This window comes from Akebia trifoliata, chromosome 2 (genome assembly GCF_017979445.1).
Source record: "Akebia trifoliata isolate Shusen 1 chromosome 2, ASM1797944v1, whole genome shotgun sequence".
NCBI lineage: Eukaryota > Viridiplantae > Streptophyta > Magnoliopsida > Ranunculales > Lardizabalaceae > Akebia > Akebia trifoliata.
This window is the reverse complement of record NC_141376.1, coordinates 7,045,837-7,063,732: the sequence shown is the minus strand read 5'-3', so window position 1 is coordinate 7,063,732 and position 17,896 is coordinate 7,045,837. Positions and strand designations below refer to the sequence as shown.

At 34.3% G+C, this 17,896-nt stretch overlaps 1 protein-coding gene across 1 annotated transcript; it reads right to left on the bottom strand.

Annotated features, from left to right (window-relative positions):
• Nucleotides 1-1,734: 1,734 nt before the first annotated feature.
• Nucleotides 1,735-3,497, bottom strand: LOC147409203 (U-box domain-containing protein 26-like). The gene has a single exon (XM_086426405.1). It carries the CDS (start codon nucleotides 3,208-3,210, stop codon nucleotides 1,966-1,968), a length of 1,245 nt encoding a protein of 414 aa, XP_086282531.1. The 5' UTR covers nucleotides 3,211-3,497; the 3' UTR covers nucleotides 1,735-1,965.
• Nucleotides 3,498-17,896: the final 14,399 nt, after the last annotated feature.

Below are 17,896 nucleotides of genomic sequence, written 5' to 3'. Positions count from 1 at the left end.
AATTAAACAGATCTTTTAGGTACAAAATGTGGACTAGCCTTTTGTTTATGCAATTCTACCGATTTGAGCTTGAACTGATTTCTCATTGGAAAATTTAGGATTTCAAAATGAAAAATTACATGCATTTGCCTTTAAGTTGATGTTTATTTATAGGATTTAGAACTCCTTTGTGTTGAAGCCATCTTAGGAGAGGTCTCCCTCCATCTAATTTTTGGTCTCTATTCTTAGATGAGTGTTCCTCTGAATGTTGGTGAAACCTTCCCTTCTCTCACTTCTTGATAACTAATTAAATCCCATAAAACATTCAATGATTCCAATCTAATTTTGAACACCATTTATTTACAGATTCCAAATGCAAACTAGCTTGAATTGACCTACTTCCCACCAATAAAACCTGCTCCAAGAAAAAAAATAAAAACTTACCTTTTGTTTCTTTTCTTGAATTTTTTTTTTCCTTTTCTTTTTGCGTTAAAGCATCAATTTCCTTTAAAAGTATACTAAAAGGATTTGGTCTACAATTCAGGGAAGGCAACTTACAAAATAGGTTCCCTGGATTTTTCTTCTTCGTTTCTTTTGATCTCAACTGAGAACAATAATTCATGATAGATGTTTTAGGTGGTCCAACACATTTAGACCTTGTTTGTATGGACCAGGAGGACTTAAAAAGACTGTTTCTGTGCTGAACCACAGTAACACATGGTTCCGTTTTTTCTCTTATTTTTTTTTTTGGCAAGACATAACTGCGAATCTCATATCTATAAAACTTTGTAATTTGTCCCAAATAAATTCTTTCAAAGAAGAAAAATGCTCTCAAGTGACATTGTTTCATACATTACTGATGTGGATGTGCTTATCATTGTTAAATGCTTTTCATCAATACACGATGAGAAGCATCTATAGTTCAATTTCAGTGTTACTCCAACACGACTCTTCAAAGAATTTATTTGGGACAAATAGGAAAGTTTGATTACTACGTGTGCTAGCCCCAGTTGATGTGTCCCACCAATAGATAAATAAAAGAAGACAAACTTAAAAAAACAAAAAAAAAGATAAGAGAAAAGACGGAACCATGTGATGCAATGGGTAACGTCCATAACCATAACCATGACCATAAGCATGTGACTACCACCACCTTTCCTTTCCAAACATTTTTTTGAAAATTAAGAGGGTATTAGGCAGACCCCAATCAAAAAATAGAAGGCCTTTACATTCTTTCATAGACATGCCCACATACATCCTTACATATGATGGTCTTAAAATTAGTAGGGAGATTTAGAGGATCCAACCTAATGCTACCAAGGATAGTAAGGTAACTAGTTAAGAGGCCCTTACATCCTACCATGAATCAAATTTGTTCTCACACCTCAGTTTCCACCAATTATACCCGCAACCCAATCCCTGTTTTCTCTGTTCTTGGGAGCCTAAAACATCCTATCATCCATGCCTACATAGATAGAGATGCATGCGGTTCTGCGCTATGAATTTTAGCTAATCCAAATTAAACACAAAAGTAGTCACATTCACACACCCATAATTTCTCCACAACCCTATCAACATCCAAGTAGAGAAAAGCTAGGAAACCCTTTCCCCCACCATCAACCCCACAATAGAAAATATGCCTCCCCATCTCTCTCTCACTATAATCAAATTAATTATTAGCCACCAAAGTGGAACTACTTTTCTCTAACTTTAATTGTTAGTCAAAACCAATCCCATCTCACCGAAACAACCATGACATGTCAACAATAACTTATTATTAAGCAATTTAAAGCATCATCCTTGCCTCATTCCCTCACTCACTCACTCACTCCTCAGTCAATCAAACAAATAAACAGCTCTAACTCTGGGGCTCAATATCTTTTTTTTTTTTTCAAACTTCAAACAAAACTTAATACGTACAAAATTACATAAATACACTTGTTTATATACCAAATAACAGAACTTTAATTTTATTTTTTCCTTAAATCAAAATGGAACGACATCGCTGCAAGCAAAATCGTCAGAATTTGTAATTGAATCGTCAGGCCACGAATCACGTAGTAGTTTAAGAAGTAACTGTGCCTTTCTCTTTGCTCGATCCGTACAATCGCTTTGTACGAGAAGCAAAAGCTGAGTCACCACTCCTGCCGCCACTGCATCTCTCTGTAACTGTTCCGATACGGAACATAGAGATAGCAGAGCCCCTGCTGCGTACTCTGTTGCCCTTTCTGATATTTTTAGAATAATCTTCACTAAAAGAGGTACTGTTAGCGCGTGCGAGGCGAAAGCTGCGCAACCTGTTGGGATCCTGCACAGCAATTCAACCGTAGCGAGAGCTCGTTCTGTGTCGCATTTCTCGAAATCGGCTAATCGGTCAATTAGGGCTTCTGCTGCTCCAGCCGATACAGCTTTGTGTCGGTTCTGTTTGACCAGGCACAAAGCGAATAAGGATTTGATTCCAACTTTGAGGGCTCTTGGATAGGCGAGTGGGTACTTTAAAATTCCTGTAATTCCTTCGAATAATCCATCTGCATTTCCAATGAGAATCCGTAGATCTAACGATCGAGTCCCAGCGACGACGCTTTCAATCAGTGATGCAGAGTTAACTCGGACTTCAATCGAATTGTGGGAGAGGAGCGAAGCAAGAAAGGTGATTCGTTCTGGCTGTGAAGCTACAGACTCGCACTCGGTCTCAGTGAGTGGGAACATTGAAAGAAGAGCGAGTGACTCGTGAGTCAACTCGTTCGACTCATCACAGTTAGAGAAAACAATACGGAGGAGATTATATCGAGCGTTGTGTGAGGAGATGATCGAACGGTTTTTATCCGAATCTCTAGCGAGACCCCTGAGTCGACGAAGTGCAGAGAGGCGAGAGTGAAGAGGACCAGACTCGGAGGAAGCTTGAGTGAGTAGGCTACGAACCAGGACCGGATCAGCGGGTTGTTTGGGGGTGGGGATCCTCTCCACACCAAGAGATCTATTAGAGACGCACCAGTCTTGAATGAGGCGGCGGAGGGTGTGATTTGGTATGAAAGTGAAATCTGAAAGAGGTTCACGGGTCACGGGGCAGGTAGTGTTTCCGGTTGCGATCCATGACTCGATACTTGTTCGATCATAGGTTTGGCCCGTACTGACGGTTACCGGATCGCGCATCAGCTCCAATGAGATCGGACATCTGAAGTGGTATGGGACCTGGACTCCAACGTCCAATGGCTCTAAGCTTCCTGGCATTCTCTCTCTCTCTCTCTCTCTCTCTCTCTCTGAGATCTGTTATTGTTGTTGTTGTTGTTGTTTTACTTCTGTTTCTCTCTCTTCTCTTCTCTTCTACTCAGACATTCCAAAAGGACACACCTCTTTACGTCTGCCAGTCCACCACTGAAAACCTCTCTGCAAATTCTCTTTTATCTCACACACTATGTTGGGTGTGTTTTGCTCGCGCTTCTCTTATACGATGGAATCCAAAATATACCAACAGCCGTGGACCTGCTCTTATCTGACTCTCCCACACGTGTCTTCATTTTTCTAACCCTATACCTAACTCTAACCCTAGTTCAACTTTCTTTAAATATAAGTTATATTCCAATTAAATAAAGTTGGATTTTTTTTTTTTTTTTTTAATTTGCCTAAGATCACACTCCTGTTTACATCAGCGGAATTATTGAAAAATCTCGTAGGTACTTATTAATAAACATCGGTCGTATTGGATCAACTTTCATATCCCACCAAATTAAATATCACATTTACTACAGGTGGTGGTCAAAGGTCAAACAGTCAAAAGAGTATTTGCTACGTCATGAAACAGCAAAATTTGCTGATAGAACAACGGCCACTGCTAGTGTTTGGTTTAGTGAGTAGAAGTGGGACCCTCTGTTTTTGTGGATAAAGTGTGAATCGAGTGAGTCAGATCTACACGCGTTGAGAGTCACATGTGCAGAACGGAGGAGCGATAGTGTCGTGTAGCGGCGCACACACGCGTGCGGTCTGTAGCGACAGTGCGCCCCACGAGCCACGCCCCTACGTGCCTTATGTCCCCAGTCAAGCAGGCAAGATTGCCGGGCCACACTACAACCCTGCTTCCCAATGCACGTGCTGAAATTCCTTCGCACGTGTTCCCAGCTAAGCATTTTGACCATTTGCTGCTGAAACTTGACCGCATTGTGATTTGCGCCTTCTGTTGTTGTCCACCTCAGGAAGACGTTTTCCTTAGGTCTAAGTCGTACGATGGTTTACAAACAGAAATTATCTTAATCCTTTAGGACTGTCCAACATTTTGGACTCTAAAGACGTCGTTTGGCAACTGGATCCTCCTAAAACAAGGGAACATATATGCATTAAGCTCAATGGGTTAAAAACACGTGCTGTGCACGTGATTCCATAGTAAAGATTCGTCCAATAAAAAATTATCTTTTCTTTTCCTTATATTACTACAGAGTACAGATGGATTCTTAGGAATAACGTTGCGATTTTAAAAAAGAGAATTACTATTGCCACACCAATTATGTACAATTCTCTGATGATTTACATAAGAAATGATGTGGCAATAGCTGCTCCCTAAAAATAGTAGTGTGTATTTGCATCAGACAATATTTTTAATTCACTTGGATAAGGAGGCATGGCATGTGATGGCTTGTTAAAATATAACAAAAATGATCTTTTCTTATATTGTTATGTCTAATAATAATTTTATATTTAATAATAATAATAATAATGTGGATTTTCATGATGAATGCCCACCCTTCAGTTATTATAATAATTAATAAATGTAAATTTTGACAATTTAAAATTTATTAATTAATATAGATTTGCCTCATTCACACTTCTCTCTTAGGTGATGTAATGTATAAGGTTAAATCAACAATGTCATATTATGACCTTTGACTTTTCTCAATCTAAATAATCTTATAAAGTAAAACATATTGTACAATAAAATCAATAGATACGAGTAATAAAAATTTGCAGTCTAAATCGATACATGAATATATATATATATCAAGAAAAAAAAAATTCATAAATTTAATTATGATCGAGATTTGTTAAGATAGCAGGCTCGATATTATGTCTCGATTCCAAAGGTAATTATTTACCTCATCTCGATTGAAGACGATCAATAACCAAATCTCGAGATGATCATTACTCCTCCCTAGTTTGCAAGTTCTCAACTTCGAAACAGGGTACTATTCACTTTCGAGTTCAATGATAGTTGAAACTAATCTTTAATAATTAAAAAATAACCTCTTACTTAAATTTAAATGATTTGTCTATCTTTATTAACATGATTATGTATTATTTGTAATTCAAAGTATAATCGTCTTTTGTTCCAAATTTTTTTATTTATTTTTTAATCATTTTCCTCCAACATGTTGGAAAGAATCTAGTTTTGATTTTATCAGCAAATAAGTACTGCGTGGCTCTTGTGGCCTTCCCGTTGTTTCCCCCATTTATGGTATACAAACGTCTCAGCTTTTCTCTACATCCATATATGGATTTGGATAAGCTTCGGGGCGTGACTTGTTAACACATGTGCGTTAAGTAATATTTTGAGTGGTGATTTAGACATGTCCTTTTTGGTAAGCTCCTGTGTTTTCAAACTGATGAGATACCCTTTGACCTGAGTTTTGTAGGAGAGATTAACAAAATAAAATGACTTATATGCCTAGTCTTTAGCAGTCTAACTTTGCAGCAGGCAGGCCGCTTCAAAATTTTGAAGAAAACCTCTCCGTTGGATTACACATGGCATTTTTTTGGAGGTATTTCAAATTTTGGTAAAAATGTAAGGGTGTGAAATAAATTTAAAATGTCACGTGTCTTGTAACAAGCAGGGTTCCTTCAAAGTGTTTTCCGGTATTTAGCCCATAAACCATATTGTTTTTTCTAGAAAAAGTTATTTTCAAACTATTAACATATTCAACCTCGTCTTTAATGTCATGTAGAAATCTCTGTATATTATTTCTACTCAAAAATCCATCATTCTTCTTCAAAAGTCCTATCTTGATGTTAGGTTGATGATGAGGGTAAAAACCTGTCTTAAAAATTTGTCATTTTCAACCTATTAACCTTTTAGGGGCAATTGTTTTCAATCAACCTTGTCAAACTTTTCTTCAATCCATTGTTTGCGATCTCTTATTGAAACTTTTGATTTTTCAACCCAAATATTGATTTTCTATTTCTGTAAAAATCTTATCTTGTTCTTCAGGTTTTGAGGTTGAATTCAAGGGTAAGAACTTTTTATTTATGGTAGTCTCGCCAAGAAGACTTAGGTCAAGATGCAAGTCATTCATTTTCCAATACATTGGGGTACGTCTAATATTTGACCAAAACGTGAAGGGGAACGTCTAAATCATTCTATTTTTTTTTTTCCCATCAGCGTTGCTGATGTGAATACTATGATTTTTTTCAAAGATACTATCAAAATATTTAACAAGAAGATATACGCATTGATAGAATAATCTTTGAACTTTTAAAGTAAGAAATTTATTATAATAATATTATATTTAAAAATTAAGTATATAATATGAATATTACTTTAAAGTCATTGGTATATAGCTTTACTAACCAACCTAACCAACTAAAAGTTGTGATGTTTTAAAAAAAGTTGTGATAATTTGATGCTCTTTTTTCATTTATGATTTTGTAACTGCTAAGTCAGGGAGTGACTAGGGTATTTGAAAAAAGAGTATTAAATTATTGTAAGTAAATTAAAAAATCTATCAAAAATATAAGAGTTACTATACTACATGTGTTCAACACTAGATTGAACACTGAGTTGATTTGACAGTGCACATATAATCATAAATTTATTTTCTTGAGATACATGTGATAAATAAACAATTCTCTATGCATTGCTAGGTTAGCTTAGTGTTGAACCCAGTATCCAACAAAAGCAGTCAAGGATTTTTCAAAATATAATTATTTTTTGAGGAAAGTGAATGTAAATGTATACCGTTGTGCAACGAAGTAAGTTTAGGTTCGGTAATTTTATAAAGTATAAACAATTGATATAAATATAATTTCTTTAATCCAAAAACTATTTTAAATAATGATAAAGTACAAAAAAATATTTATAAAATAAGGCATAATTGATAAAATAACTAATAAAAATCCATTTAATATTTTTTATGATGGGGTTCCGAACCTATAGGCCTAACTAGCAAAGATGAGGCATCTAGTCTCTTAGAGCATTATATATCATCAAAATCCTCTGTGCACATGCAATACCCCACAAATCACACATACGAGGTATAAATCCCTATGGGTGGGCAAGGTGGGTGTTTGAATTCAATACCTCTTTTTTTTTTGAGCCATGCCTTGACCATTGTATCTAAATCCATTTAGTTATATATAATAATACAACAGGACATTATTGAAATAATTGTTTTGTCAAAATTATTTAACCAACTAATTTTTTTTTTTCAAATGTTTTATGAAACTGGTCACATATCCAATTTGACATACATTTTGTTGAATAGGTTGTTGCATTTTCTTCTAACTTGGATTTGAACATGATGTACTCTGGTAATTTCTCGATTCATCAATTATTTTTTTAATTATTTTTTTTTAAAATTTTTATGACTAATTCAATAGTTCTTGCAAAATACCAACCTAGCTAGTTTAGAATTTTTCTATGACTAATTCAATGATTTATGCAAAATAGTAACTTGACAAGTGGTTAATTCAGGTTATGTTTGCTGTGGGTAATTCAATAATTTTTGCAAAATACTCCATCTAAAACATACTTTTGAAATTGGAAGATAAGTCAAAAGTGTAGGGGTTATTAATTTACTTATTTAATTATTATTTACAACGCTTATTTGAGTGTAAAGGTGGGAAGCCTAGTTGGCTCTTATTCGACCTATGTGATGCTGTGTTGTGGTCCTCTTTAATAGTGGAATCCCACTTTCCACGTGGCCCTTCCACCATCTAACAAGTGTGGTCCCTTTTCTTTGATTACGGTACAAGTTCTACCTGTTTAGTTGTAGGTGGTGGTGTGGATGAACACTGTGTTTAGGGTTTAAATGTTTTTTTTTTTTTTTTTTTAAATTTTGAGTGATTTAGACTTGCCCCTTATATTTACATTAATACTAGAGACACCCGCTATGTTTTGAAATTGTTGAAATGCCCCTTTAGACCTAGGTCTGCTCTGAAAGACTAACATAAGTGACTTTAATTGTCGATCATCTTCAAGCTCAAACTGATTTTCTCTCCAAAACTCAATCATCTTCAACCCCCTCTCCCTCTCCCTCCTCAAAATCTCTCATATTTAATTTTAGGATTAAGTTTTCAGTTCTCTTTTTCAAGTTTAAGAGCCTATCTTTTTCAATCTTCAAATTGTTTAACAAATTTTCTCCTCAAAATCGGTCATCTTTAATCTTAGGGTGATGTTTTTATTTTCAACCTTAGAGTGAAGCTTAAGATCTCATGTTCTTCAACTTTCAAACCGTAAGAATGAGATAGGGTATTGAAGAAGTTGAATATCGATGGACAAAATTCTGGATAGGAAAATTAAGGGTTTCCTCTTAGATATTGAAGGAAGATTGAAAATGATAGAAATAATTAAAACTAGAATTTACTAACTTAAAGTTTGAAGGTTTTTATCTTCATTCTTAATCTTAAGATTTCATCTTTTTCAACCTTTACTACAACTTAAATATTATAGTTTTGAAGTACAGGGTGTATAGCAAAGTAATAAAATTTCGGGAGTTGAAGATCGATCCACATGAATTGGTGTTAAAAATTTTTATGGTTATAAAATCTAGAGAGAAAAAGTCTTAAATCTTTAAATTGAAGACTTCTTAATTGAAAATTAAATTTAACTGAACTAAAAGATAAAAATCCAAGATGGGAAAACTGTTAAGGATTTGAAGACCCACCACAAAATTGTAATTGATTTCTATAACTCAATTAAATCTGAATAATGATTCAATTTAATTGAAAAATCTAGAATTAAGATTCGTATCGGTTAGATTTTTCATAAAAAATTTGAATTTATTATATATTATTTTTAAAAATATTTCACACATTAACTCACTACACGAAATTCCAAGCATATTATGTAATCAAAATATACATCAGATCAAGACAAAGACATTTACATAATTTCTAATTAGTCTCTTAGATAGAACCTAGGTCAAGGGGGCCATGTCATCCATTAAAAGAAATATAGGGAGTATCCCTAATATTGATGAAAAAATAAGGCTCAAGTCTAAATCAAATTTTTTTTCTTTCTTTCTTTTAAAATGAAAATGAAATAGTGGGTGTAACGTATGGTTTAAAGGTGTTATTCTCTATAGCATAAGAGACAAAATTGATGTTACTTTCGACTAGTTGCTAGTGTTTTTTGATGTGTTTCTTTGTTTATTTGAGTAACAAAGAGCCAATCCTAGTTGTGTTGGATTCCACCTATGGTGTCTGTGGTCCATGTAATGAGGCCACTACCATGTCTCTTTCTATATGCCCCTCCACTCATATTCTTTAACTCCACCTAACCTAAGATATGCGAGTGTGCTTGGGAATATATGCACCTAGAGATCTTTCACAAATTATTGGTGCAGAGGTGATTTCCCTCCTCTCATCACTTATACTTGAAAATCATTTACTCTTTAGACTAAGACTATGGTTGGATTGAGAGAAGTGAAGAAAAAAGAAACTCATTAAAAGAAAGGAAGAGAAATTTAATTTCTCTCCGTCATATTTGAATTGACAAGAGAGAATTTAGGACAACTTTAAAGTTTTAAAATACCTTAAAAAGATATTTAAGGGAAGAATTGGAATTATAAAATATTTCAAAAGGGTTTATCTCCTCTTCTCTCCACTTTTGAAGAGAAATAAAATTCATATTTTTTTCTCTTTTCTTCTCTCCAATTCTTTTATCTTCTTTCCCTACTTAACAATTCAAACAAGAGAAATAGAGAAAAACTCATATATTTCTCTTCCTTTCCTTTCTCTTCTCATCATTTCTTTCAATCCAAACACAGTCTTAGAGATAACTCTCTATTTTCTTCCCTTACTCCAAGTTAGGACACCAGGGTAGTTAGTACTTATGAAAGAGTTTTCGGTACCAAAATTAATTATAGAAATAAAGGAAAAAATCCTACAAAATTTATGAGTTCTTTACACTTACCATTTCTCTTTTAATTATGAGTCGTGATAATCTGATTACCCCACGTGACACATTCAATCGACTCTCTTGACGTGACAAGTTCGAAAATCATAAAGATCTGTATATCTCGGGATCCATGGTTCCATCGAGATACTCTTTTATGGGAAAGTGCAATTTTGTATCCTGAGGTGTACAAATCTACGATTCCCAAACTTGTCATGTCAGGAGAGTCAATTGAGTGTGCCACGTGGGATAGTTAGATTATCACGATTCTTTATTTATAGATATATTTTTTGAGTTGTGATAATCTGACTACCTCACGTGGTACACTCAATTGACTCTCCTAAAGTGACAAGTTCAGGAATCATAGATATGTACCTGTCAATAGACACGACTCCCATGAGATACACATTTTTATAGAAAAAATGTAATTTTATATTTCAAAGAGTATAGATCTATGATTCCCGAATTTGTCATATCAGGAGAGTCGATTGAGTGTGCCATGTGGGATAGTCAGATTATAACGATTTATTTTGTTTTGAGTCGTGATAATCTGACTTTCTCACATGGCACACTCAATCGACTCTTTTAATATGTTACATTCGAGAATCGTAGATTTCTACGTCTAAGGAAACTTGATTCCCTTTAAATACATATTTTTATGGGGAGGTAAAACTTTGTATCCTCAGACTTACAGATCTACGACTTTGAACCTTTCACGTCAAGATTGAATGTGCCCTGTGGGCGTAGTCAAATTATCACGATTCATTTATTATTTTCTTTTAGATGGATTTGACAATTTTCTTTCAGCACTCCTTTTTATGATGTTTGCTTTCAAGGAATCACAATGCAAATCCCATGCATCTCGCCTTTTTCATGATGAGACAATGAGTTTATCTTGTCACGAGGATAGCAAGGACACGTGTCATTAAAAAATAACTCCACATAATACCTTATCAATATAATTGGTATTCAACTTATTGGATAGATATTTATCAAAAAACATTCCAGATGCTTGAGTCGCCAAAAAAAAGATTTTCGATCTTTTTTAGTGAAAATTTGATGAATTTTCTGGCTTTATGATTTTTGAGATCATGATTAATTTATTTATATGTTAGTTTGATTCTTCATGATCATTTTCAAATTTTGATATGATTCTATTTGGTAGCATGTTTACATAAACGATCCCAACTTGCACAGTTCATTGTGCATGCATCGTTGTTTAGGGAGCAGATCTTCCGTGACACGTTTCCCCTATAACTCTTGTTTAGATCAGATTTCAAAACAAAAAAAAAAATTAAATTTTTTTCTTTTTAGGCTCTAATCCAGTGTTTGAAATTGGATGGTCACTGAGATCCAAAACTTTAACGATTGGATGAAACGTCCTTGATGATGTAACATACCCTCAACCGTTGGTTGGAGCCATGGTTTTAAAACTTGGTTTCGTGTTTTGTCTCGTTTCATTTAGGCTTGATACTAAGTCATCTTCGGACGAATTTTTTGATATTTTTGAGATGTCTCGTGAGATAAAAAAAAAAAAATTGCACATGAGTCTTAAATCTCGATAAAAAAAGTGACCTTATGAATTAGTCTCATTCAACTCTGATACCAAGTTAATTTGGACGAGTTTTAAAATTATAGTTGGAGCTACAAAGGATCCACTCCCTGTTGTTTATTCCTTGAAGATTTTAGCAATATCAACTATCCTTCAGTATGTACTGAACTTAGTGGAAGATGGCATGTGTTTGATGGAATGGAGAAATTGTATATTTGTCAACAACTAGTTTTATTATAAAAACATTCGTAACTCTGTTACAAGTCATAGTCATCATTGTAATATCCAATGTCGAAAAGTCATTACATTATTTCAACAATATGAAAAAAAAAAAAACTAATATCACAAATATGTATTTTATAACTGTATTTTAAGTTTGTTATTTTGACAAATTTTTAATGACAATCAAATCAGATCTCAAATTGGTCAAATATGGTGGTTAGGAAATCATTGATATGTTGTGGCCATTGGAATTATAGAAAATGCTAAATTAAAGATGATTAGGGGGAATTTTGCTGCTTATTTAATGGCATTGTTTAATTATTTTTTTTAATGGGTAATAGATTCATTTTGACAATGATGTTTATATAGAAAAATTAATAAAAATATTAAAATTGGTTAGATAGGTAAAGTAATTCTATGGTTGCATCTACCATCCTTAACATGAACCGACACGTTAAAAATCACTATTTTTACCTTTTGAGTTCACACATTTTCACCCTTAATTTTAAGACTAATGATTTTCTGACTATAAAATTTTCACTCGGTTGATGTGGCAAGTGCACGGAGCTGTAGATCATTTTCCTTGTGCATCCTGAAGAAAGAGATCTATGATTCTGTGCCCTTGCCACATCACTGAGTGAAAATTTTGGAGTCAGAAAATCACGGATTTACAACCTTTTCAGAGCATTAAGATCTCCTTCTTTGGTTGGTTGACTTCCCTTGGTAGAATTCTTACGATGGATAACTTAATTGTTCGGGGTTGAATCACTCCCAACTGTTGCCCCCTTTGCTTGTTGGAAGGGGAATCGGTTGACCATATTTTAATTCATTGTTCATTTTCCTATCAAATTTGGTCATATTTCCTTGATTTATTTTGTATTAATTGGGTTCTTCCTCGTAAGTTTTCTTCCTTGTTGGATGAATGGACCAGTAAAGTCTTCCACACTAGAAAACGTTACCTGTGGAATATGCTTCCTTCGGCTATTGCTTGGGGGATTTGGATTGAAAGAAATAACAGGGTGTTTAACAACAAGATCAGAAGCTCTCATGCAGGTTTTTTAGAGATTTTGGGTTTATTATACCTATGGTCTAAGCAAAACATAGAGTTCGCAGGGACTTCTTTTGATGATTTTATTTTTAGATGGGACTCGTTATGTAATTAGTGTTTTTGTTTATTCTTTCCTTGTTGTTCTTTTGAGGCTTTCTCGGCCTCCTTGTACTCGGTTCTCCTCTTTGCAATATATTATACTTATAAAAAAAAAAACTTTTTCCAGAAAATTTGATATGGACCAATCAATATTTTTTTTCAGAATTCCTAAGGCGTTCTTATACTATAAGATGTCTTGTATTGTGTTTGGGTTTGGGTTTAGAAGCTAAATCAAAGGGAACCTTTCTGTAGGGACTCAGCCCCAAGGGTTAAAAAGGCTTTCTCTCTCTCGTTCTTACTTGCCAGATCTCTAGGATTGTAACCTTTAAGAATATATAGTGATTAGATTTCGGTTTGATATGTGGACTCACATTACCAAACCACTTAAATCCTTGTGTTTTGGGTGCAATTCTCCTTTTTATTTTTTTTACATTTTTAAGAGTCCTCAATAATGTTTGTTGCATACCAAGGAAAATCACCTCCATGTATGACAGATGAATAACATCGAGTCGGTTTCTATCATTAACTTCTAAGTTCCACCCTGAATTTGGAGCAGACATTTAAGCAATATTTGAAATTTCTCAAAGTGGTTGGTTTTGATACCAAAGAAGAGAGGCTGAGAAGTTTGAAATCAAAATTGAATCGGGAAAATCCCAGAGAAACAAATTCAAAATTTCCTTGCAATGATGTAGTCCATAATAAGCAAATGAAAAGATGAATTAAAGAGTCGTGCTGTAGCATGGTTTAAATCTTGTCCAAGACGGAGACCAACTCATCCGATATGTCTTGGTATCGTCCACCAACGAGACCGATAGACAAGTCAAACGTATCGGACAAGATTAAAATCATGGTTCATTTTTCTCATTCTTGAATGAGTCGACTCAAATATATCAGAAAACTCATCCGAGATGACTCAGTCTCATTCATGGACGAGATGAAATGTCAAAACGAGTTTTAAAACCATGTGCTGGAGTGACCTCAAGATTGGACTTCATATTGCACATCTTGATGTGAAAGTGGATATGAACCATATATGCTTTTTCACTCGTATTGATACGAGGAAAGCATCTATGGTTCCCATGCACTTTCACGTCAGGGTGTGTGATATGAGATCCAATCTTCGAGGTCACTTGAGCATTATTCTAAATTAGAACAGCTTAATAATTTCATCCAAAAAATTGGATCTTCAGCTCTGAAACCTTATTCGGCCTTAGTTGTCCAGCCCAACCCAACCCTAATATACTTGGGCCAGGATGGCAGTGGTTTGGGATTTAATAAATAAAATAAAATTTAGACATATATTTTGGTCCTTTTGATGCCACTTTTCAAAATAATAGGTTAAAATCTTCATCTTAGGTGCAAACTTCACCACTTATGAAAGCATTCCTGAATTTTCTTTAAGTAAGCATGTTTGCCCCCTCTTCTAGATCGGACCAAGTTGGGGAGCTGAACACTATTATATTGAGCCTGTCCCCTACTTTTATGGGCTATAAAAATAAAGGCCCTAAACCTTTTTTGGATGGAATGGGCTAATGGGCCCAATTGAGAATCCTTGTTTGAGAGTATGGTTATCAGTTGCCAACCAAAACTTTTTCGGAAAATGCTGGAATGACACAAATAGAGACACAAAGGTGACATAAATGATGTGGTGGCTCGCACATAACCGTAGATGCTTTGTACTCGTATCTTGTGGAAAAGCATCAATGGTAATGTGCGCACCCATCATTTTGTCACCCCAGCACAGCTCAACTTTTTCAGATCCTTTTAGGTTTAAAATGTGGAAAAGTTAGCCAAATCATTTTTGATGTGCACTGAGGCACCACCACTGGGGTCAGGGTCGCACTTATGTCAGTTGGTTGGAATACATGGTTGAATAAATCTATATCACCATTCAAATATAATATGTACTCTATGGTTAAAGAATTCTGACCAACTTATTGAGACTTAAAAGGCCTAAAATAAAAGTCCAGAAGGATGGGAATAGGGCTGGCAATGCTCCGAATTTGACCTGGTATCTTATTAAAAAAAAGAGGATTTGAAACTAGATTTTTGATTTTCGGATCAGATCTGGATTGGAAATTACAGATTCGAATTTTTTTTTTCAAATCGGATTCGGTTCAACCCAATAACAATCCGATAGGGAATTAATAATACTATTTATTTTTTAAAAAATTAATGCATATTGGGTTCTAGTATTTCTTATTCTCTGCATACTTCCTATATAGGGTTTTAATTTATTTTTCTATATCTTCTCCCCAAAACAAAACACCATGGCCGGCTCCACCACTATTGGAAAGCTTGCAAGTACAGACGATTGGTTCCGAATCCTATTTTTTCGGATTGGATACCGGATCAAATCCGGATCATTGCCAGCCCTATGCGGGGTCCTTGTAAAATGTCTCTGATTTTGAGAGGTGTTAGATAAATTCTATTATTTGAATCATCTATTAAAGTTATTTTAGTTGTGCTCGCATAATCAAGACGACAATGCATCAACCCCGAGGGGTTGGCTCAATGGAGGGCGCACCCTTCCATACCTGGTGTGTGTGACGCGTGGGCATTGCATGTGCCCCAAGACTAGTCCTTGGACAAGACCATGGTCTATGGACTAGGCAAAGTCAAGATACGGTCCGGTCCATTGTCTACAGGGATATCCGATTATCAGAAAAAGACAAAAAAAAAGATGACGATACATGCATATTTATTATTCCATGTTAATAATAATATTATTTAAGCTAGGTCAAGGTAAAAAATAAAAGTTAATCTAAGAGTAATCGAACAAGAGAGGGAATCAAACAAGTTATTCTTGTTTGAAAAGCTTCATATACAAGTTTATTGTGGATAAGAAAATGTATGTTTTAGCCTTAAAAATATTGTTCAGTTGGGTTTTAGAAAATTTAAGACTCCCTTACTCTATTTTCTAGCTAGTTGTCGCTCTCTTTGACCTAGCATCATTGGAGGTGTTAATTTAGGTTCTAGATTTGGTTTTATATATGATAATAAAGAACTGATATAGTAAATGAGTTCATGTTCGTTGATTTAAGATTCCATATTACCATGCTATGCTAGAAATTATACGACTCTTCGAGTCCAGCTAACCCATTTTTCGTGGATTTGTTTCACTAATTTTTAGATTTGTTGATTTGATTTTCTTACAGTATAGATAACTTGAATAAAACAAGATGGGTTCAACTCCAATTATAATGATAAATACTCGAATCTATAGGCAACATATTTTTAAAATGAAGGTGCGTTTAGTATAATAAGATTTTGACAAATTTGCCTTCGGGACACAACAAAATCAAGTTTTGATGAATGATTGTTCTCTCATTATTTACACTAACTTTGAAGAGAACCTATCACACAAGTTCTTTGCTACACGATGCCTCTTTAAACTTAAAAAGAAAAGATAGTTTAGGATTTTATATAGAGAAGGTGAGTAACATTATTTTCTCCTTATAATTTACAGAAGAAATGTTATTTTCCTATGATTTGATTTAACAGAACTGGTCCCTTATTTATAGACAGATATTCTCAAAAGAGATCCCCATTCAAAAATAATTTTAATGGGCCAATTAAGGTGCCAAACTCATTGGAAGCGTTCTTTGGGTTAAGAGTCCGTTGGACTAACCAACAGGAACCATTGCAGGTTTTAGACCTCTTAGGAACCTTGGGGGCCCATTTAACGTATTGTAAAACAACTACAAGCTCATCCAGGCCGAGTTCCTCTCTCTCTCTCTCTCTTTCCTTTTCTTTCTTTCTTTTCTATATAAAACAAAATATTTAATTTTCTCAAATAGACAAATGTGCATTAGGTACTCTCAAAGAAAGGCTTTGATGTGAGAAATGATGAGAGATTGTGCTTCTATTTATAGAGTCCAATTTTTCACCTAAATGAATGTCAACACAATCCAAATTGCCTCCAAAATAAAATTTACAATCTATATTTAAAAGAAAATGAGAATCAATCAGATAACTTTTCTAAAAGATAACTTTTTAATCGATGGAAAAAAGCAAACAAACAATTAAATTGCTCTTTAGCATATCATCAATTAGAGCTGCAACTTGGGCAGGCTAAGCCCAACTTAACTCGGGCTCAACCCGATTGATGGGCAAGCTTGGGTTGGGTTATATGGAAAATGAGTTGAGTTTGGGCTAGGAAATCTCAACTAGAATTGAATTCGGGTTGAGGCTCCAAGCAACCCGACTCAACCCGAACCTGATGCTATATATTTACACATAAATACTTTTATTTTTTATTTTTTTAAAAAAATATTAGTTTTCTCTTCCTAAATATATTTGTAAAACTAAGAAAAAAAAATATACAAATTAAAGGATTTAGAGGTGGTGTGCAAATTTATTTACTAGTGATTTTTTTTTTTAATTATATTTATTTTTTAAGATATAAAATAAAATTTATGTGTTGATCAAAATGAAATTAGACTTGCTCAATGATTCCAATCCAACCAAAATTACCTAACTTGAGTTAAACTGAACTCACCCTGATTTTAGAAGCTTAATCTCAGGTTGAACTTGGGTTAATGAGCTTTTACCTGATGGTCAGATAGAATTGAGCTCGGGTTGAGGGTTTTACAACTTGGTTGATCCTCCAACCCACCCAGATTGCAGCCCTATCATCAATCCATGTGAATTAATTTAAAATAAGATTTTCACATTTAAAAACGAGCACAACAAATACTGTTGAAAGTCAGACTCCTCCCAACTTCAATCTTTTTGTATTCGGTACATTGATGGATTCTAATTATCAAGCTTCAGCTCCGTTGTCCTTGTGATTGATTATAAATTACAAAATAATAGTTATAGTATTTAAAACAACTAACACTATATAAATATTATTGATAGTTGTTCTTGAAAGATTCCAACAGTAGTAGAATTA